General features: G+C 37.6%; 1 protein-coding gene across 19 annotated transcripts in view; it reads right to left on the bottom strand.

Moving 5' to 3' along the window:
- Positions 1-23,109, bottom strand: part of LOC138737104 (disabled homolog 2-interacting protein-like) — a 592,760-nt gene that overhangs the window by 65,067 nt on the left and 504,584 nt on the right. For all 19 annotated transcript variants that reach the window (XM_069887658.1, XM_069887625.1, XM_069887641.1 and 16 more), the window contains 2 exons: positions 4,215-4,359; positions 3,634-3,778 (listed from right to left, as the gene is read on the bottom strand). In XM_069887658.1, the coding sequence (XP_069743759.1) occupies positions 3,634-3,778; positions 4,215-4,359 (290 nt within the window). The remainder of the gene's footprint in view (positions 1-3,633; positions 3,779-4,214; positions 4,360-23,109) is intronic.

Genomic DNA, 23,109 nt, shown 5'->3' with positions numbered 1-23,109 from the left:
GCCATATTTCCCCTGCAAATATAAAACTATTTTCTAGAATCAATGTGCAATGCTGCAACATTTCCACTCATTGTGATTAGATTGACTTACAAAGCAGTCAAATTTAAATGTTTAACCAACAGTGACTATCTTCTGATTTATAATTTAAGGTGTTTATCCATGATGAACTGGAGTCAAAATAAGATAATTTGTCATATTAATGCAAGGCAAGAATATGAATACAAAAGTCAGATAAATTTACAGGTTCAATAACTGCCCCATTGATTTTTGGAATAAATAATCTAATTTTTCAGAAAAATATCATGCACCAGCAGTGTGCAGACCTGATGATTAATGAGAATTTAAAAGTACACTTTATTTAGTAATACACCATAGAGCAGAGAACTTTAAATCACCCATGTACCTATGTTTTTATAGGTGCATGTCTATTCCAAAGTCCAGAAATTCAGCATTTTCAAATGAAAAACATGAAAGCTCCATGCAAACAGATGCAAACACGATTTTGCATAGGTAGAAACACATTAGTTCCTGGTGTCCAAATTATTTTCAAAGCTATAACATAAAGTACAAAACTTACTCATAAGATCAGTTTTATAATTTCTAGTTCTGATGAAAGATCAATAGACTGGAAGATTAAAGTAGTTTCTCTATACATACTGTAGATGCTACTAAACCTAATGAGCATTTCTTCCATCGTCTGTTTCAGATTAGCATCGTCCACGGTATTTTGAGTTGCATAAACAACTTTCAAGTCCATGTGAAGAATCAGACCAAGACAGCTATTTGTTTTTGAATCCTTCTTCCTAGCCCTTACCCAAAAGCTCTGCAGCTACACAAGAAATGGGAGAAGAAATAGATCACACAGCCCCTCAAGCATGCCTCATCGTACAAAATGATCATGGATGATCTATGATGGCGTTAACTCTTCTTCAGGACCAATTCCCTGATCAATCAAAAACCCACCTTACAAGTATCCAATTACTTTGGACTCCATCACCCTCAGGGGCAGACTTACAACCCTCAAGGTATGCTCCTCAGTTTGAAATGACTGGCCCTCATTTTATAGCTGTATCTCTCATTCATCTTTCCCACTCATGACTCTATCCCTTCAAGCACATTTATATTCTTCCATGTTTGAATGGCACTCCTCATCCTTACTAACTAAAGTCCCATACTCTCTAGCCTCTCTTGTTAGGACAATATCCTCATCACAGGATTTAAAGTGGTGAATCTCCTTTGGTCTGCCCTAGGGACGAGCTTTTCTTAGATGATCGACTCCATCATCTTGCCAAATAAAAGAATTTGAACGAACTGGCCTATTATTCCAGGTTTTGTATCTTCCTTTTTGAAGAAGTTACAATGGCAACTTTCCCACTTTCAGAAACTCTCCTCGAATTTAACGAGTTTAAAAAAAATTCAACTGATATGTTTGTGAATAAATTGGATCCAAAATTGGCATGGCCAGAGCCAGAAGACAGGAGTCGAGGGGTAGCTTTCTGATTGGATATCTGTGACCTGTGATGTTCCAAAAGGATCAGAGCTGGAACTTCTGTTGTTTGTAAAATATATAGATTAATAATTTTAATGAAAATGTAGTTGGTCTGATTGGTAGGTTGGCAAATAACACTAAAATTGATGGAGGCATATTAGTTTAATTTAACATTATGGTTGGCATAGATATTATGGGCTAAAGGGCCTGTTTCTGTTCGGTACTTTTCTAATGATCCAAGTTCAAACATGCATTAGATATTTCCCCATTTATGCTCCATACTATCGAGAGTTCACATTTTGGTGGCCTCTGGATTATGCCTTACTTTGTCTTCTTTCCTCTGCTGTCAACCAATTCTAAGTTACTAGCCACTGCTTCCATAATCATGACTCAACACTTGTCTGAGACCTTCCTTGACTAAGAATACTACCCTATCTCTTTTCTTTTGGTCTGTTCCCGTGGAACAGTATAACCTGGAGCACTGAGCAGCTGGTCCAGGTAAACCTGTAACCATTCTCCACAATAGCTATACCACACCGAGTATGCAACCAGAAATTTGTTAAATGTGGTGAGGGAATTAAGTGCAACTATTTTTTAGATGGTGATTGGGTTAAATGTTGTGTAAACATCAACTCTACACAAATAAGTCAATCCTGTATGTCATTCATTGCAAAATTAACCCAACCTTGAATGCATTTCAAACAGGACTTTAAAGGTAAAAAGAGAATTTAAAATAACTCTTGTATAAGACCATAAAGAGGTAGAAACAAAATGCAGCATCATGAAGGAACTTCTGCTGACTGATGAAATTAACATGAGCTGACCTTATAGGTGCAATACAAAAATAAAATCTACCTTTCAATAGCTCTGCCTAGTATCTTTCTCACACTAAAATCATAACAATTAAGTGCTGTAAATATGAAGTGGGCTCCAGCTGTGTTTCACTTTGTTCCTAAAGCCCATTCACACTGATACTTTAACCCAGTATTACTAATCTACCGGTTAACATGCCAGTGTGAACATTTGCGAACTGGCACGCAGGCTTCAGAGAGCTCCGGGGATGAACCGCCTCGGGAGGGTGTATCATCGCTGATTCGTTTCGAACCGGCGTACCGGTTAGCCCAGTGTTAAAGGGACAGGGGGTGTGCAGGATGTCACCACTGGAGGATAGGTACCCTTCTGGGATGCTGGATGGTGAGTGTGAAAGGGCACAGAGAACCGGTTAACATTGGTCCAGAGTGAACAACAAAAACGCTATTTTGAACAAGTTTGTTAAACTGCCAGTTTACCGGCTAACCAATGTGAAAAGGGCTGAAGTGTCATGTTAGTGAGCAACCCAGTTAGAATAATTCATAAGAGCTACAAAAGCAGCAAGCAGCACCATAAACTGGTTCAAGCATTTAAAAACATACCCTTTCTGATTTCCCTGATGAAATGACATTCAAATTTGCCTGTGCTTTGATTATATTGAAGCACTACAATAAAGATGGAAGCGTCATTTATTTATTTATTTCTTTCAGGACATACTGTTCTAACTATTGGTTTAATTGAAACTTGGCAGAAGAAAAAAAGGCTAATTATGGGGGGGGGGGGGGTGGGATGAATTACCTTCAGTTTTTTTTTCCTGATAAATGTTCTTCTGAAACTTTCCTGCAGAGACTAAAATACTAACAAATGAAAAGGAGACTGAAAATAGAAATAATATTTTCTTTAATATTTATGATAGTTGATTATGTAAATTGAAAACGATTTCAAAGCAAAACAAAGATTAAATAGATTAATTGATGTTTGTGAATGAAAATAGGCTTGGCAATCAACATATGATGCCTTTCAGACTAAATGCACAGCTGTTATTTTACGCAGTTAAAAAGGGAATAAAAAAACTGTGTTGTTGCCAAGTAAGAGCATTAGGGAATATTTTACTGATCCAATCTTTCACTAGGACACAGAATTCTAATTGTGTGCAAAAATCATAGACCTGAAACAATAACTATTTCCAATTTCTTAGATACTGCCAACCAATTGAATAATTCCAGCACTTGTTTTTATTTCCTTTTTATTACCATACAATTTCTATTATTATTTAAAGATCAGCAATTGAAAAAAGAAAAATATCTCCACTGAAATACAATCAGTTAACTAACCAGTAAGAATTAATGATCTTGCAAAACGCCAGCTCACAACACATTTTCAGGTTGCTCTGGTGCTCAGCGAGATCTCCTGATGAGCATTTGTTTGGGTCCACCTCACAATTTTCATCTGATTCATAAAGGGCCTTGATGAACTCTCCTGTTAAAAAGAATAAATAATCACACAGTAAATCCTTAAGTTGTATCTTTGGAAAACTAATTTTGATTCACAGCACATTGGAAAGAATATACACACCCATACTCTTCACCTTTTTCCAAGCCTTTCTATAATCAATTGTATGCATTGAAGCATAATCCGCATTAGGGATTTAGTTTAACCCAGTTGTATAGAACAGATGAATTGGTAAACATAGGGGAATAATAGGAAAATAGGTAGCACCAGAAATCTGCCATATTATAATTGAAAGGCCAATGGCCGACTACAATGGGAAATTTGAGACCAAAAAATAGTCTACATTTCCAAAATTATAGTACAAAATTTTTCAACAGCTTATTATTATTTGCCTGACTATTCAGCATTTTTTTTTGAGACCAAAAGTAAAGGAAACTCATTTTGAGTCCCCCATTTGGTGTACCAAGTGCGTCTTGGAGATACTTCTGCCCAACCAACTTCAGATACTCTTCTATTGCTTTAGTCGCTAAGGTGTTCTCCCGAAAAATAAGATGCTCATTGTCCCCACAACGATCAACTTCAGACATCATCAAATCTGTCAAGAAATCCTGCAAAAGAGAATTGTAAAGCTGAACCATTTATAAATAGTTACTTGGTAAATATTAAACCCATTCTTCATTTTACTGTATTATTTAAGAAAATACTGAAATACATTCAAGACTTAATCAGAGTAAACATACATAATATTTTTGACAACTGCTCAAGTAACAAAGATTAACCTGGTTCAATCTTATCCCATTCTGAGTAAGTCATTGGATAATTACATGTCTAAAATCAAAGTTATAAAAATTGGAGAAAGTATTAGTAATCATAAACAAACAAGGTTTTAAAAAGAAATGAAATCTGTATAATTAATGATCAATATAATGTTTTACAATTTTCCTCTGAAAGAGGGCAAGTTATTTATGGCATTCAGATTTTATTGTACAGGTACTCACTTCTTGTCACTTTTTAATAAGTGCTGTCTGTGCAAAAGGCAATCTCAATCAGAAACAGTCTCTCACAATTTACCAATGCATATTTTAGATCATAAAACCATAAGATACAGAAGTAGCCCATTCAGCCCATCAAATCTACTCCGTCATTCCATCGTGAGCTGATCCATTCTTCCACTGAACCCCACGACCCATCATCCATCAACCTTTGCCTTAAATATTCCCAACAACCTGGCCTCCACAGCTGCTCATGGCAGCAAAGTCCAGAGGTTCGCCCATTCTCTGGATAAAGAAATTCCTCTGCATCTCTGTCGTAAATGGATGGTCTTCAATCTTGAAATTGTGCCCTCTTGTCCTCAACTTTGTCACTTCTACTCTGTTGAGGCCTTCCAACATTCAAAATGCTTCTATGAGGTCCCCTCCCACCCATTCTTCTGAACTCCAAGGAGTACAGTCCAAAAGTTGTCAAATGTTTCTTGTATGGAATAGTCTGCCATTTTATTCTTTCTATCAAAGTGCAATACACTTTCCAACATTGTACAGTACAACTCCGATTATCTGAAATCATATTCTCCAAAATCCTCATTGATCTGAAATTTATTTGGAGCCAAACTGACCAGGGACATCGGGCTGCCAGCAGCAGGAGGGACCTTGGCTCCCAGCACGAGCGGGGACCTTGGGCTCCTGGCATGAGCAGAGGCTTGGTGGGGAGGTGTCTGTGATCAGCAGCGGCCAGAATTCTTTAGGCGATAATTAAATTTTATTTTAATATTTAAAAAGCCTTCCCTTGTTTTTTGTTGTTGTTTAAACACTGTTACTACTGGGATGCTTTTTTTAAAAATTACCATTTCTTCGAAAAAGCCATTTATCCAACATAGACCAGGTCCCGACCATTTTGGATAATCTGAGTTGTACAGTATTTCATTTGTAACTTCTTTGCCCAGCCTCCTAATCTACCCAAGTCTCTCTGCAACCTCTGTGCTTCCTCCTCACAACCTGCCTATCCACCTATCTTTGTATTATCTACAAACTTAAGCCCTTTTTACACAGAAATCCCGCAATACTGCCGTAAAGAAGACTTGTCATTAAGCCAGCTTTGGTTTTTACATTGAATCACACAAAGCCAGCATAATGCAATTTGGTGCTGTGACTACTCTGCTGCTTGGCTAAAAGGCGGGACTACAATGAACCCCCCCCTCCCCATTTCATACCTTTTACACAGAATGGCATGGCACAATAAAGGCACAATATTCCCACCTTGAAGAGGCTGTGTAAAAGGGGCTAGAGTCACAAAGCCATTTATTCTGCAATCCAAATCATTTATATACAACGTAAAAAGAAGTGGCCCCAAAACCGACCCCTGCAAAATACCACTGGTAACTGATAGCCAACCAGAATAGGCTCCCTTTATTCCCACTTTCTGTTTCTTGCCAATGAGCCAATGCTCTACCCATGCTAGTTTCTTTCCTGTAATTCTATGGGTTCTTAACTTGTTGTTTGTGTGGCACCTTGTTAAAGGCCTTTTGAAAGTCCAAATAGACAACATCCACTGCATGTCCTTTGTGCTTGTGCTTTCCTCAAAACACTGCAGTCATTTTGTCAGTCAAGATTTTTCCTGAAGGAAAACATGCAGTACTTGGCCTATCTTGTCATGTAACTCCAGATACTTCATAACCTCATCTTGGACAATTGACTCCAACAACTTCTCAGCCACTGATGTTGTGCTAACAGATCTATAATTTCCCTTCTTCTGCCTTCCTTTTTAAAAAGCCTGTCATTCTTAGTCTAGGTTCTCTGAATTCAGAATCCCAACTATTCAAAACATTGTAACACATTATTCAGATTCCTTGAATGCATCACATCTCATTAATGGAGATTCTTGAATATTATCCCTTCCATGAAGACTCAATATCTTATCCTGATGTTCACCATACATTTTCTACTCCTGCATCTTCATCGTGACCAAATTAACACACATCCCTTACACAAATGCCACTTGAAAACATTTTTAGAGTACAACAAAAGACAAAGATTCCTAAAAAATACAGAATAATAATTTTCCCATTGTAATTCCTGACAACTCAATATTTTAATGATACACAATAATTTTGTAAGAGTTGTGAGTGGTTTTTTACCAGCCTTCAAGACTGGGCAGGAAGATGCTCTAAGACAAATATCTTGCATTTTTATGCATCATTAATATACAACAAATCAAAATAATTTAACATTTTACTTTTTTTCTTAACAATCTAAAGAACACAATTCCAGCATTGCATAAAATTGACCCAAAAAAACATAATTGATCTTTATTTGAAGCAAAACCAAAAACAAACATTTGCAAGCTTTCTGTACAAACCCAATTTTATTTTAGAAATGGTGTGTTGATTATGTTAAGATCTCAAAATAATTCAAATGACTGAAATACAATGTTACAATGTGGGAATGTGGACTCAACCTGCAGAAGTCAGCAAGAAATTTACTGCAAGCTCCCCCATTTATTTTGCAGTTCATTATCATTTAGCTGCTTCTGGGCGGAAAAGAGGTGGTTAGGGCATTCAACACATTTGCACAATTAGGTATCAGTAGGCAATATCCAAGATAATTAAAATGGCTTATAAGTTTTTTCCCCTGCCGAGACAGATGCTTTTTTAAAAAAAATTCAACCACTAAAGCAAAACTAAAACTAATGAAATTCATTCAGCAGAGACAAATCACGGTGACCTTACAAATTTAAGATGTGAACTAATTCACATTTATAATGGGGAGTGAACGCCACATATTAAATTGAGCCACCTGATACATGTTCAAGTCATGCCCTTTCTATAATTAAATAGAAATCAAAACTGAACAAAATGTTGTTCACTGGAAACTAATATCAATGTGACAACCACAAAAAACAAAGCACTTTTCAAAACTGTTTTAAATCATAGCTTTTTGATGGGCATGTGTGATCAGTTTTTAAACAGGTCACATTGGTTTTAACATGGAACCATGTAAAAATGCAGCTTTTAAATTACTGGTCATTGAAATTAATAGATAGGTCAAATGTTATTATCGATCTGAAGTGATAAAAAGATTAATGGTTTCCCTGGTCTCTGGAAAATTCAATGACTATGCTATATAATTTCCATTCCAAACTGCTTCTTTGATTGTTTAGTGGTGTCCTTGGTATTACAGTATGTGAAATATGACTACCGTAAATATTCGAGTATAATGTGAAAAATTTTCCCCCTTTTTCCCCTCAAAAATAGGGGTGGGGGGGTGGGGTCACAAGAGTAAAATTTAAAAAAAAAATTTCTGCAACTCGAGCAGTATACGGCAGCACAACTCGGGCAGCCAGGCGGGCGAGCGGTGGTCGGCAGCACTATGTAAAATCCAAATAAATCACTAATCTGCAAGAAAAAGATGAGGCACCTAAATTAGTCCCTGGAGGAAAGAAATTCCATTCTGCTTGTGAAAACAGAGTTCAGTAGGAAATAAAAGTAGACAAAAAAGGTGAAGATGATCTCAACATAAATCTTTGCAAAAATTTTAATTGTTTGCTTAGTTCATATTGGAAACAATTATTCAACGTCAATATAATCAGCCTGATTTGTTTTCAATTATGATGACAAGTTTAGCAAATTAATTGCTTCCTTGAAAATAATTCTAATACAAAATATATAAATGCATATATCATGCATTCAGTCCAGATCAGGAAGATCAAGAATAAGATTGCAATTGCAAGTCCTTCTAAAGGACTGGCATTTAGGTAATTTACCCAAAGTGCTGCAACATTCAGTACACATCATTGAATTTGGGATATAACCCCCATAGAGCAACACCACCGATCCATACAAATTCTTTGACTCTAGTTGCCATAGCACAACTCTCAGAGAATGGCCATGGGAATGAGGTGGCACAGAACCAAATTCAACAAAAATCAATACCTCCCAGAAATAAGATGGGAGATGTGAAGTTGGAGGCAAGGAACTTAAGAAATAAATGTTTCTTTTGGAAAAAAGCATTGTTTCAAACAAGTTCCTTAGGACAGGGGTCATAGGATCAACATCTTCATCTTCTACTTCATCAACAATATTTCTGCAACTCAAGGTCAGAAATAGGGATGTTCACAGTGTTGCTCCACATTTTGACCCTTCAAATACAGCGAGTCCTGCACAATATTCAGTGGAGGACTGGGCTAATAGGTGGAAGTAACATTTGCACCAAACAAATACTCAGAAGATGATAGATCAAGCAAGAGAAGATCCAGCAATCACTCCCTGATGTCCAATGGCATTACCACCCACTGCATCTCCTACTATCAATGCCCTGAACTGGAATAGTTATATTCACAATATTGCTACAAGAGGAGGTCAGAAGTTAGGAATCCTGTGGCAGGTAACTTGTCTCCTAACTTCTCAAAGCCTCCAAAGGTTAAAATTAAGAGTGTGTTGGAATGCTCTCCATTTGCCTGGATAAGTGCAGCTTCAACAGTACTCAAGCAGCTCAATGCCATACAGAACATAGCTGTCCACTTGAAAGACATTCATCCACAACCAGGCACTCACCCCACCACAGATGCACTTTAGTACCAGTAGGCTCCTTGGAGATCTGCCAAACCCACAAGCTCAACCAGTTTGAAGTTAATAAAGCATGGGGTCATCACTATCGGGAAGATGCCCTCCAAGCTACATGCTTTTCTGAACTAGAATATATCGTTATTCCTTCAGTTTCATTAGGTCAAACTCCTGGAACCCCTCCCCAATAGCCTTGTGTGGACACACACACACATTGAGAACTGCAGTGGCTCAACAAGGCAGCTCCCCACCACCTTCTCAAGGGTAATTACAGATAGACAATTAAATGCTGGCTCAGTCTTGGCACGTCCCTTGATATTTTTAAAAAAAAATCATGTTTTTGCTTTTAGTGCACTTTGGAGGAGAACTCATTCGAATCTTTGAGGTGCCCTGTGCACCTAACAAGTGCTTGAAACTAAAGATTTTTTTTCTCTCTTTCTAATTCAAGTGGAAAACATTGTCTCAATTTACAGCGCCGATCATTATAGCTTTACAAATAGATGACAAAGGATTTAGATACAGGAATCAGACCTAAATCAGAATTTTCCAAAATAATTTCAAATGATTTATAATTTATATTAATCTTAATAGATTGTCAACTTCACAAGCATATTTCAGATTATTTAAGGATGATTTTCTTAATTCTAAGGAGAACAAAAAGATGACTAAGGCTGTTACAGGGAATAAATAACAAGGAAAAACTAGTAAAAGTGACACAAATGGTTATTTTCTTGGTGTCAATGTTTTGAAAATTGCTATAATCAAGTTTCCAAACACAAGAGCAATTCATTTACTTAATTCCTTCTGACCTCTCTTGTACCCTACGAAGACTGCACAAAGTTTTCCAGCAAAATGCTGGAGTACTTCCGCAATGACCTAAATTCTTTGAGATAAAATAAAAGGAAAGACAGAAAGAGGAGTGCATGGATTTAAATCACCTGAGCCTTAACGCTGCAATTATGCTGCAGAAGCACAGGTGATTTAAATACTAGAAGGGTAAGCTTAGAAGTCAAGTTTATTGTCATCTGATTGCACAAGTATTATTATTATTTGGTAGTCCTTGCTTCGAAGAAGACGCATTGTTGTGCAGTCATCTGTGGACATGAAGGTGACTTTGCAGTCCTATCTAGAAGGGCAGAGTCCAGCACAATGGGGTCACTGGAAGTCCGTTGTTGTAATAACTATGGCTGCTGCTTAGTGATGTCGTTCACAGTTTTCAATCAGTTTTTGGCAGTTTCCAAAACTGGTGTAAGCTTCATAGCACAAGGCTCACCAGTGAGTTCTGTCAGCAGCTGCAGCTTCTAGTTCTCTAGGCTGGATGTCACAGTAACCTAGGGTTTTCTTCACAGCGTCTTTATGGTGCTTGCATGGACAAGTACAATCCGATGAAACAGCACTCTCTGGTCCTCAGTACAAAACGCACAAACAGACGTCACACACTAAAAGACAAACAATGTACATGGAGGACAAGTCTTCATGTATACAAATAAATAAATATTGCTGCATGAATATGAAGGTCTCTGATGGTTAGTGTGAACAGTTCCTTTGGTCATTCAGCCTTCTCACTGTCCGTGGGAAGAAGCTGTTTCTCAGCCTGGTGGTGCTGGCTCTGATACTCCTGCATTTTTTTCCCTGATGGGAGCAGCTGAAAAATGCTGTGTGTGGGGTGGACTGGGTCCTCAATGATTTTGTGCACCCTCTTCACACAACAATCCACCAGAAGGTCACGTTGATGGCGGTGGAGGGGGGGTAATGTTGTGAGACTTATGTGATTCTCTCTGTAGCTCTTATGGTCCTGTGGATTAACCTCCAATCCATTTCTCTGCACCATCTGAACAACACTGTAATGCAGCTAGCCAGGACATTCTCAATAGAGCTCCTCTAGAAGGTTGACATAATGGTGGCTGGTAGCCTTGTCCACTTCAGTCTTCTCATGAAGTCCAGTTGCTGTTGTGCCTTCTCAGATGTTGTGTGTCCATGATAGGTCACTAGTTAAGTGAACTCCTAGGAATTTGGTGCTCTCCACTCCCTCCACTACAGTTTTGCTGATGTATAGTGGATGGTGGTCGTTCTTGGTCTCCCTGAAGTCCATGATCATCTCCTTCATCTTGTTGTGTTACAAACCCAGAGGACCTATAAACCCAGCAGTAATAGATATTCACCAAGACAAATGGTTACTTAAACAAAAGTTGCTTTTAATTATATTCAAACATGAAAACAGAATCACACTTTAACTTATCACAATTAACTAACCTAACAACCCCCTTCTAATACTAAGCGCACATGTATGTAATGTGTATGTAAATTCAGAAAAATTCTTTCTATTCACAGTCCAATCTCACTTCTCATTCCTCCAAGTTTACTGGTTGCAGACAATTCTTATACTGTTCACAGAATTTAACATTTATGAACTTCACGAGGCTCTGGTGCTTGAAAGGAAGGTTCTTGTTGGTTTTCAGAGAGCGATTGTTGTTCGCTGGACACCCACAACTGATTCCTTTAGATGAGCCACTTCAGTGTCTTGCTGACAAAACTTTCCCCCTCAGGGTTTTCCAGATGATAACCTCTTTCTTTCAGGTCACCAGAGAGTTCCTTTTTATTTCTCTTATTTCAAGTGAAATATTAGGCAGCCAGTCCTCTCCTCTTGTATGAACCACAAGGGCTTTGACCAGGCTGAACTAAGCAGCCACAATCCGTCTTCCAAATGGGGTTTTCCACAAGCCTGCAAGCTTGTCCTGTTCCAGTCCCAGTCCCAGATGCTGCTGCTGACTGTAAAACTGCAGAACTCTTTCTCTCTCCCTCAGAGATAAAGCCTGTTTTATTCTCTCTGCTTGCAAAACCACATGACCCTCTTAGAACAGCAAGTTATACTCCATACAGCCTGCGGCTCCAACAAGTTCTTTCATCTGTTGTCTTTTTGTAAACAACAATCCATTAGTGATGTCTCTTGGGCACTCTCCAAAGGTTTTGCAAATGCTCTGGAGCCAACATGTCTAGCATGATCAGAGTTCCAGTATTTTAAATAGATCTGTTTTTAAGTGTTTATATGTGATCTACACTAAAAATCCTGCCCCAATTTATCTCCCAAAAACATATTTATATTCAATACAAACACAACATAATCTGTCACATTTGAGATCCAGGATATTACTCTCACATCATATCACAAGATTTTTTACCTCTTCTATATAATCTGACTCATCATTGTTACTGATGAGGTCAACTACTGTTGTGTATCTGAAAACTTAATGACACTGTTGGAGTTGGATCTGGCGATGCAGTTGTGGGTCAATAGCATGAACAAGAGTGGGCTGAGCACACCACCCTGAGGTGTCCCAGGGCTCAGCTCAATGGTGCTTGATGTTCTGTTACCAACAAAGACTGATTGTGGTCTTTCTGTTACGAAGTCCAGAATCCAATTACAGAAGGGGATGTTGAGTCCCAGTGAGGACAATTCTCCATCAGCATCTAGGAAATGATTGCATTAAACATCGAGCTGAAGTTGATGAATAACAGCAGGGAGAATGAGGCATCGTTCTCCAGGTGGGTCAGGACGGAATGAAGGGATAAAGTTAATATCATTGTCCGTGGAAAGGTTTCTTCTCTGGGCAAATTGAAATGGGTCCAGCATCTCTGGGAAGTGAGCTTTGATGTGTTTCATCACCAAACGCTCGAAGCATTTCATAATGGTGGAAATCAGTGCCGGTAGTCATTGAGGCCTGTTATTGTCATCTTCTTAGGTAACTGTATGGTGGTGGCTCTTTTTTTTAGTATTTTATTTCAATTTCATTCATACATTAATATCTAGATACAGAAAATATCCTACATATGTCTCAGATCGATAAAATAATATTATATCTCCCAACCCCTTCCTCCCAATTCAGAATACTTCCAAAACATAAAAAAGTGGAAAAAAGAAAAATAAGAAGATACAAAAAGAGAAAGAAAGAAAAAAAAACACATCCAGTTACTGAAGTTAACACATTAAATCAAATTTTGCATTTACAATATTAAACATAAGCTAGTTCCAAAGAGTTGATAAGGTTCTTGTGGTTTAGGGGATCGTTTTCATAGTATAAAACCTAAAATATTTAAATATGGGTATCAAATGTTTATGAAAATATATTTATTTCTTAAATTACATGTAATTTTCTCAAGATTGAATTTGGCAAATGCACTTCAGCATGCCATCTATCCATTCTCAAATGCTAATCAGATTTCCATGTTACTGCTATATATTTTTTTGCAACTGCTAAAGCAATTTTCATGAATTCCTTTTGAAACATAATTCTTTTAATCTTGAATATAATTTATAAAATGATCTTTCTGGTTCTGTCATCTAAAGCCTTTAGTATCAGGATCAGACCTATTCATTTCTGACAATGGTTCTATTGCTAAAATAAATCAGGCTGGCGACAATGGGCACCTTTGTCTACTGGATCTAGTTAGCCGAAAAAATTCAAAGACCTGTTCATTTGTTATTACCTTAGCTTTTGGTCCATTATATAAGGCTTTAATCCAGTTAATAAATGTTTGTCCCAACTTTTCAAGTACTTTAAATAAAAAGTCCTATTCTAATCCATCAAATGCCCTTTCTGCATCTAAAGCCACTTCTACACTTATATCTCCTATTTTCTGTGCTAAGTTAATTATACTCATCAATCTGGTCACATTATCTGCTTTCTTTTTTTTAAACAAATCCAGTTTGATCCATATTTATTAATTTCGCTAATTATTTTGCCAACCTATTTGCTAATATTTTTGCTACTATTTTATAATCTGCATTTAACAAGTATTTATAGGTCTATATGAAGATGATTTTAAAGGATCTCTGTCTTTTTTTGGAATCACTGTTATTATTGCTGTTTTAAAAGATTCCAGCAATGTATGTGTTTTACCCGCCTAATTTAATACTTCCATAAGTGGAGGAATTAATAATTCCTTAAACTCTTTATAAAATTCAAATGGGAAATCATCCTCTCCTAGAGATTTATTACTTTGTAAAGAGGCCTGACCTTAGTTAACGTGAAAGGGGCAGCCAGCTCTCTTTAGTCATTCAGATTTAATTCAGGTAAATTAATATCAGATAAAAATTATCTATTTTATTATCATCTTTAAAGTCTCCAATTGAACGTTTTAAATAAAATGGTTTAAAATTATCATTAATTTCTTATAAGAAAGTAATTTGAATCATTTTTAATCATGATAATCGTTCGCGATGCTTGTTCTGTCTTTAATTGCCATGCAAGAATCTTGTGTGTTCTTTCACTCAATTCATAATATTTCTGTTTAGTTCTTATTATCACTTTCTCTGTTCTATATGTTTGTAAAGTATTATATTGAAGTTTTTATTTATAAGGGATATTCACTTATTCTCACTTACTTACCTCTGTAAGTCTTTTTCTAAATTCATTATTTCTACCTCCAACTGTTCTAATTCTTTTACATAATCCTTTTTAATTTTAGAGGTATAACTTATTATTTGGCATCATATATACGCCTTCATTACGTCCCATAAATTTATTTAAAACCGAATTAGAATTAGTTTCAAAAAATTCACAGCAATCTTTCTTTTTAAATAACATAGAATTAAACCTTCATCTATAAACTGATTCTTGTCTATTATTGTTATTGCTAACAACAAGGGAGAATGGTCAGATAAAATTCTTGCCTTATACTGTACGTGTTGTATTCTATCTTGAAGTTGTGCAGATATCAAAAATAGATCAATTCTTGAATAAGAATCATGTCCACTAGAATAAAAAGAATAGTCTCTCTCTTGGATGAAATCTTCTCTAAGCATCTACCAAATTTAAATCTTCCATCAATGACAATGTAGCTTCGGCTGCTTTTGACCTTACTATAGTGCTTGATGATCTATCTAAAATTTGATCTAAGCAAAAATTAAAGTCTTCTCCTATTAGCATATTTTCATTAGCATTTGCCAAATTCAAAAAAATTCCTTGTATAAACTTGTCATCATCCACATTCAGTGCATATATATGTTTATGTGTCCAATACTCCAAAAAAATTGACATTGTACCATAATATATCTACCTGCAGGATCTGTAATTACAGATTTTAACCTGACGTTTCTGATCTATTAAAATGGCTACTCCCCTTGCCTTTGAATTAAATGAAAAAGCTGCAATATACGCTACCCAGTCAATTTTTAATTTCTTTTTCAGTTAAATGAGTTTCTTGGAAAAAAAGCTATGTCTATTTTCATTTTTTTAATATGTGTCAATATTTGTTTCCTCTTCACTGGGCTGTTATAGCCATTAATATTAAAATTTAAAACATTTAGTACTTTACTCATTGATATATTTTTTATTCATCCATATACAACATCTCCTCTTTATCTCTATCCTCTCAACTCCGTGTTTCAATTCTCTTATAAATCGTAAATCAAAGCAGTTGTTACTATCCAATCCAGATAAAAAAGAAAGAAAAAGGAATGAAGAAACTAAGCTAAATAGACAAAAAGTCCCCAATTAATGTTGTTATAATAATAAATAACATTAGCCCCCCTCTACTTTACAGGTAGTGGCCAAAGCCACCAACACATACACGATTTTGTCGATGTCAGTCCATTTTCCTCCAGCTCACCCGAGTATTTATTTCTACTTCCATTCATATCTTTTAGACAGATTAACATCATCTTAATTTTGTATTACGTTCAAGACAAATTTCACGCTCCTGCTTGTTGGTCTACTCTCTGATCAACTTCTTGATAAATATCTGGTAAAAACATCTGCGTACACTTGCACTCATCCAGGGATTGTAAAAAACCTGTTCAGTTCTCCTTGGACAAAAACCTTAAGAGTCACAGGATGATGTAAGATAAAGTTGTAACCTTTTTTCCCACAAAGTATTCTTCACCGGGTTAAATTCTTTCTTTCTCTTCAACAGTTCAAAATTGTTATCAGGATAAATCTCATTTCCATTATATTCCAAAGGATCCTTTCTTACCTTAGTTTGCTTTGCTGCAAGTTCCAGCATTTTGTCTCTAACCTGATAGCGAAGAAACTTAATTAATTCAGGCTGCGGTTTTTGATCAGGTAATAGCCTTGGTGTTAAATGTTATGGGCCCTCTCTATTTCAATATCTCCATGGAAGTATCTTGTCCAAAGGCTTCTGAGATCCAACGATGGAAAAAAAAGTTATATTATCCCCTTCACCACCTTCTTAAGACCAATAATTTTAGTATTTCTTCTACTGAAATTCTCCATTGAATCCACTTTTTAACACAACTATTTATTAACAACTGCAAGAGCATCAGCTGAATTTTCCATTCCTTCTATCATAAATCTTAGTTTTTTCATCTGATTTTTTTAACATTCATTCTCACTTGTTTCAGCTCTTTCATTATAATCATAGTTTCTGTACTTAATTTAATATATGTTGACATTTTTAACTTTAGTACCTCCTTTATCAACAGCCTTTTCTATTTCCTCTTCTTCTTGCTTCTGTTCTTCTTCCTCTTCATCGCAGGCCTGGAGTTCTGTCAAGTATTCCATTTCTGTAGGCAGCACTTCAAACAGCCTGCCTTCCTTAGCGTACTCTTCATATTCGGGCATTCTGTGCATGCGCAGTAATGCGTCCTCTTCATCCCTCGGTTGCTGCAGCTGTGCTAGCACTGCAGTTCGTTGAGTTATTGCTTTTGGAGCTCTTGCCACTCAGGAAGGAGCCTTCACCACAGTGCCTGGATCAATCTGAAAGGTAGGCCTTTCTTCTTGTATTTGCTGTTTTCTTTGTTGTGTTCCTGACGGGCCAGCGACATTTTCTTTCTTTTGAGGTGAGATTTGTAAAATGCACTATTTAAGAATAGTTTCCAAAAGTTTAATTTTGGTTTCTTCACTTTTTTTTCTCTTTTTAAAAAACTTGTTGTGGTGGCTGTCTTTAACCCTGCGGGAATGAAGGACTGCTGCAGTGAGGTGCTGAAGGTGTCCGTGAGTCAATTGTGTCCTCAGTCAATTGGTCTGCACAGTCCTTCAGTACTTGACCAGGTATGTTGTCTGGTCCCGCTGCCTTGTGTGGGTTTACGTTGGATCGGGATCTTCTCACTCAGCCGTGGCTATGTAAGGCTGAATGCTCTCTTTCCATCCTCGTGAAATTAATGCAATCTTACAGCTCTTCTCTTAAGCAGTTTTATAATGTCATTTCTTGAAATAGTACAATGCAACAGATTATAGCATTTCAGATTCACCCCATCCTCTAATCATAGAGACATAAAACTCATTACATCCGAACACTTGATATAAATTACTAATACACATTTCTGCATTCTGTGATGGGAAAACCTGGTATGTTGTGGATTGGATTTGCTCATAATTTTGCTAAATTTCTGGATAGTTAGTTCCTGCATGTACAAGGTAATATGTTTTCAATTTGTTCCATTTTTAGATGGTGGCCTAGAAATTTAAGGAGACCGGAAATCATTGCAGCAGCATTATAATACCATGGACCCTTCCAGCCACTGGTTCAAAACTTTACATAAAAGGAATTACATTTCTCAGCCCGCTTTTTCAATCCCAGCTCTGGGTAGTCAAAAAGCGGAGGGAAAACAAGAGAGCTGGAAGTTTTTTTTGAACAGGATGGGAGTTGTTCCCATGGGTAGATATCATGGGTGGGAACCAGGTGTCAGGACCGAGAATTTGTGAGGGTGCCTCACTACTGGAGTAGGCGAGAGGCCACGCGGCTACAGAAATTACAGGAGTGCAGGAGCTGGTGGGATCTAGAGACATTGGTGTCTCTGAAGGGATTCTCTTTTCTTTTTCTTTCTTGGTAGTGGTACTAGACTAGTAGCACCTCTTTGTGTGCTTTTACAGGCCGAACAAAAGATAACACATTTTGTGCATTTGCTATTTACCACTCTGATCTGTTCCTAGGATAAGGGTGCCTAAAACTGGGGTTTTGTGGGGGGGGGGGGGGTGCAGGGGGAGCATAGGTTTACAATGAGGGAGAAAACATTTAAAGAGATCCTGAGGGGTTGGTTTGGCACAGAGGGTGATGGGTACATGGAACAAACTGCCATAGTAAGTGGTAGAGGCAGGTACAATTACTATGTTCAAATGACATTAGACATGGATAGGAACATTTTAGAGGGAAAAGGGCCAAATGCAGATAAATGATAACAGCTCAAGTGAGCAACTTGATTGGCATTGTCAACTTGAACTAAAGGGCCTCTTGCTGTACTGTACAACTCTATCACATTGATCAGAATAAAGACACTAAAGAAAATCAAAGATAGATGAGTAACCGACTTGGAGGAATCTGGAACTGGCAATCAAGTTGGGAGTTTAGGACTTGGGTAGAAATCGAAGGATTAAAGACTGGCAGAAAGAGGGTACTGATTTCTGGCAAAAAGGAAATCAGGGACTGGGTCACAAGAGGAGCAGAGATTGATGGAGGTAGCATTGCAGGAAGGTAGGTAGGTTTGAACAGTACCAGGAAAAGCCCAGTCGATTTTTTGGAAAGATATAAAATGCCCTGCAATGGTTACGATTGTGTTCATCTAAAAAAAATCAATTTGGAATTGCATAATATTAAAAATATCAAATTCTTTGAATTTGACCTCCAGACATTTATTACATATTCCACCAAGTGTTTCTGGAAGTAAAATGCTCCATATTTTCTGCCATTGCAAAATTATTTAGAAATAGTTTAAACAACATCCACCTATCCCAATAAAGTTCAAAGTTTGGATTTATTGTCAGAGTACATACATGACATCACATACAACCCTGAGGTTCTTTTTCCTGCAGGCAAGGCAGAAATTTTACTTATCAGTAACTGTACACTGTGGTTAAAAAAAGATGTAATGTAAAAGAGAAATGTAAGCAAACTGACTGCAATACAGAAAAAAAATCAATAATAATGTGCTGGTAAGCATTCTTCATGATTGCATCAATAAGGAGGCTCCAGGACAGATCCTCGGAGATGGTGACACCCAGGGATTTGAAGTTCTTGACCCTCTCCACTACTAAGCTTTCAGTGAAGACTAGGTCATGTGGCCTTGACTTCCTCCTGAAGTTCACAATCATCTCATTGGTTTTGCTAACGTTGAGCGTAAGGTTGTTGGTGTGACACCACTCAATGAGCTGATCTATCTCCCTCCTTTTCTACTTCCTCTTCTTCTTGCTTCTGTTCTTCTTCCTCTTCTTGGTTTTGCTAACATTGAGAGTAAGGTTGTTGGTGTGACACCACTCAATGAGCTGATCTATCTCCCTCCTGTGCGCTTCCTCATTTCCTTTTGTCATTCTGTCGACAACCTTGGTGTCATCGGCAAATTTGTAAATAGCACTGGAATTGTGCCTGACCACACAGTCATGGGTGTATAGCCGTAGTTCTCAATCTTTTTCTTTCCACTCACAGGTGCTCTGTGACTAGTAAGGGATTGCTTAAGGTGATATGTGGGTGGAAAGAAAAAGTATGAAAACCACTGTTTTAATTGTACTTAATTGACTCGTTATGTGTCTGGTTTCATAATTCCAAAGGAAATAGGCCAATGACAATTTTTCTCAACCAAAATTGGGTATGGAGCAGTGATTCTCAACCTTCCCTTCCCATTCAAATACCACCTTAAGCAATCCCTTTCTAATCACAGACCACCGATGGCATAGGGATTACTTAAAGTGGTATGTGAGTGGAAAGAAAAAGGTCGAGAACCTCTGGTGTATAGTTAGTAGAGCAGTGCGCTAAGCACACATCCTTGAGGTGTGCCTCAGTCAATCAAATGACAATGACATATATGCAGAGGAATTCACCCTTCCCTGACATCTGTGCTATTTGAAATGAACATTTACTACATTAATGTCAATTCCTGACTGATATCTAACAGCTGTTCCAAGATACAATATTGGAGAAAACTATTTCCATCTGAACATCAACAGAGAACACTTCACAAGACTCCTTACTTAAGTTTAAATGACTTAATTAAAGTATGCTACTTACAATACCTCTTTGTTCTCCCCTTTTATTAAGAGGTACAGATTGAGGTGTTAGATTTTCAAAATTTTGGACCCCTGTTCAGTTGCATGGATACTCAAGAAAAATATTACACTGCATGTGGCAGTTAGAAGGCATTGCTAACTTGGCATGCTGCCTGCTTCACAGCAACCAGCACTCGTAATCCCTCATTTTGATGCTTGTGCCCATTTCCAGGGCCATTAAATTTAGTCCCCACTGTCTGAAATGTTCCTAACAACCAACCATTCAGTAATTAGATAGGATACAGTATGACAACAGGTAACATCAATAAACATGAATGAGTTCATTTAATGCTTTCGGTAATTAGAACACAAGCCAGTTTACAACAATGTAACACAAAAAGAACTGCTTAAGATTTCCTTTGTGAATTATTTGTTTAGCAAGTCACTTATTGTAAGTGAATGCAGGTTCATCCATTTTCATCCAGTTCTTCAGAGGCTGTACGAAGTTAACATTTCAAGGTAAGATGTAATAATTAGGCTTGGAGTACTGTTTAATGTTACTTGTTTCAATTGTTTTGCACAGATCTATTAATGTTAACTCATTTAATCTTGCTCCATAATATAACCTAAACTTCAGTGCAATTTATTCAGTGGCTCAAATGAAATTGTTGAGAGATGATACTCAAAAATTCACATGCACTGATACCTCAATCAGAGCTCATGATACATTCCCAAAAACCATAAACTTTAATAAAATTAGTACTAGAAAATTATTATAATGGCATCATATGCACAATGCTATTTTATAGACAGTGCTGTTGTGCCAGTAATTCAGCATGAAACCATGTCCTCCTCTGTTGCATGCTACTGTGCAGATACCCTGCATGCCGGGAACCTGGTAAATCTGTCAATGAATTGCCCATGCCTAATGTGTGGAGAGGCTTCCTCCAATGAGGGCTGGTGTCAAGCAAGCGTAGAGCAATTCTGTGACTGCTCATTGCTGAGATGTGGGTTTCAGTTGCATCCAGGATGGGACACTGGGAGTGGACCATTGATGGGACTAGCAGTATCTGTTGCTAGAACATTCGCATCAACTGTCTCTCCAAGCCTGGAGGTTTCTCTCTCATACCAACCTCACCACCGGTGCTTGGAGAGCTCTGCAGGCAAACGAAGAGGAGATAGCAGCTTACATTAGATGGCAATGGGAGGAAATGGAAGAATCCCCAGCAATGGCCTGCACTCCTTGTGTTGATGAGGTTGTAGCTCTGAGTTTCACATCACAGAACTGGACGGCCGCACCACTTGTCCCATGCCACCAACAGCAGTCCTCAGTGATCATCCACAACAATGTGTAGAGCAATTCACTGCTGGGGACAAACTGGCAGAAGGTAGGGAAACCTGCCAGGTATCCAGCAGTGAGCAGCCTGAGCTGATAAGCTTTTTTAAAAAATACAGAGTATACTTATCAGTGAGTGCTCAGAATAGAAGACTAAAGACACTATATCAATTCCAAGCTATGTAGTCTACGTCTAAATTGGCTATAGTGACCTTTACAGACAGAAAATTCCAAATTAGTACCAATGTCATCCTCCAAATTGGTGACCAACATATCAATCTCTTCAAAAATCTTAGCATCTCATCGACCAACCAGCATGCTAGAGCATGCCTCAGCTTCACAATTGACAAGGCAGCACAACTGTCAAAATGCTCTAATACAAAAAAATGTGTCTACATATCTGACTCTATTTTGAAAAATGAACAAGAAATTGCAAAGTGAAATCCTTAGGGGAGCTGGATAGCACAGCAGTTCAGACACTTGCTTCAGAGAATGACTGAAGGGCTTCCAGTGAATGACAACCAAAATTGTCAGCCACACAAGGCTCATCAGTTTGAGGCTGCATTATCAGCCTAAACGATGGCTTGTTGGAGAAGTTCTAAAATAGGCTTCAGCTGAGTCAATCCTGCAACATGCATCACTTTACAATCTGGAAGTTACTGTTTGGAGTTTTGAGATCCCGTGCAAGGAAGACAGATCAAGCTTACAGATTGTGCAGTGAGCATTCTGTGGCACTGGACATTTCAGAGATGCAGGAGAAGGGACTGTCAAATGATTTTTACCAGTAATGCTTTATACACTTTAAATATTATCATAAAATATTAATAATTCTTTGTACCACATGAATGAAGTCCTGAGCCTATTTAGTTAATTTTTTATTAAATCAAATTTTAGAGATCCAGCACAGCAACAGGTCCTCCTGGTCCAAGAGCCCATGCTCCGCAAATACACCATTGTTACCAATTAATCTACTAATCCTGTACATCTTTGGAACATGGGAGGAAACCAAAGCACCCAGAGGAATCCCACAGAGAGAACGCACACACTCTTAACAGATAGTGGCAGATTCAAACCCAGGTCGCTGGCGCTGTCATGTGCAAACTGTAACCTTGGTCACAAATTGTGGATAAAAATTGTCCATACATATTCCCTCAAGAGGTTAGATTTCACATTTTGACCATCAACATGTATCTTTGATTATACATTTCCTCTATTAATTCTTGCATATGCATTCTTGCATTCCAGTTGCATATGCAAGCAAAGCAAGTCAAGGACATCACAATTAACCTATCTTTTCCTCTTAAGTAAGTATTTAAAAATACAGAAATGCAAAGGTTACTGCCAGGAATAAGGCTTCAATCCATGACATGCTCTGATTTTTATCCCATCATGCACTGCTTGGCACATATGGTGTTCTGAGATGCAGAACCATTGAACGTTGAACCTGAACTGAGGTTCTTGTTCAACTACTCACTAGGTTGCAGTCCCTCAACATCATCTAACTCTGCTCCATTTTACCTTCATTTTTATGTCA

Source organism: Narcine bancroftii, chromosome 1, assembly GCF_036971445.1.
Source record: "Narcine bancroftii isolate sNarBan1 chromosome 1, sNarBan1.hap1, whole genome shotgun sequence".
NCBI classification, from domain to species: domain Eukaryota; kingdom Metazoa; phylum Chordata; class Chondrichthyes; order Torpediniformes; family Narcinidae; genus Narcine; species Narcine bancroftii.
This window is presented reverse-complemented; position numbering and strand designations above follow the sequence as displayed.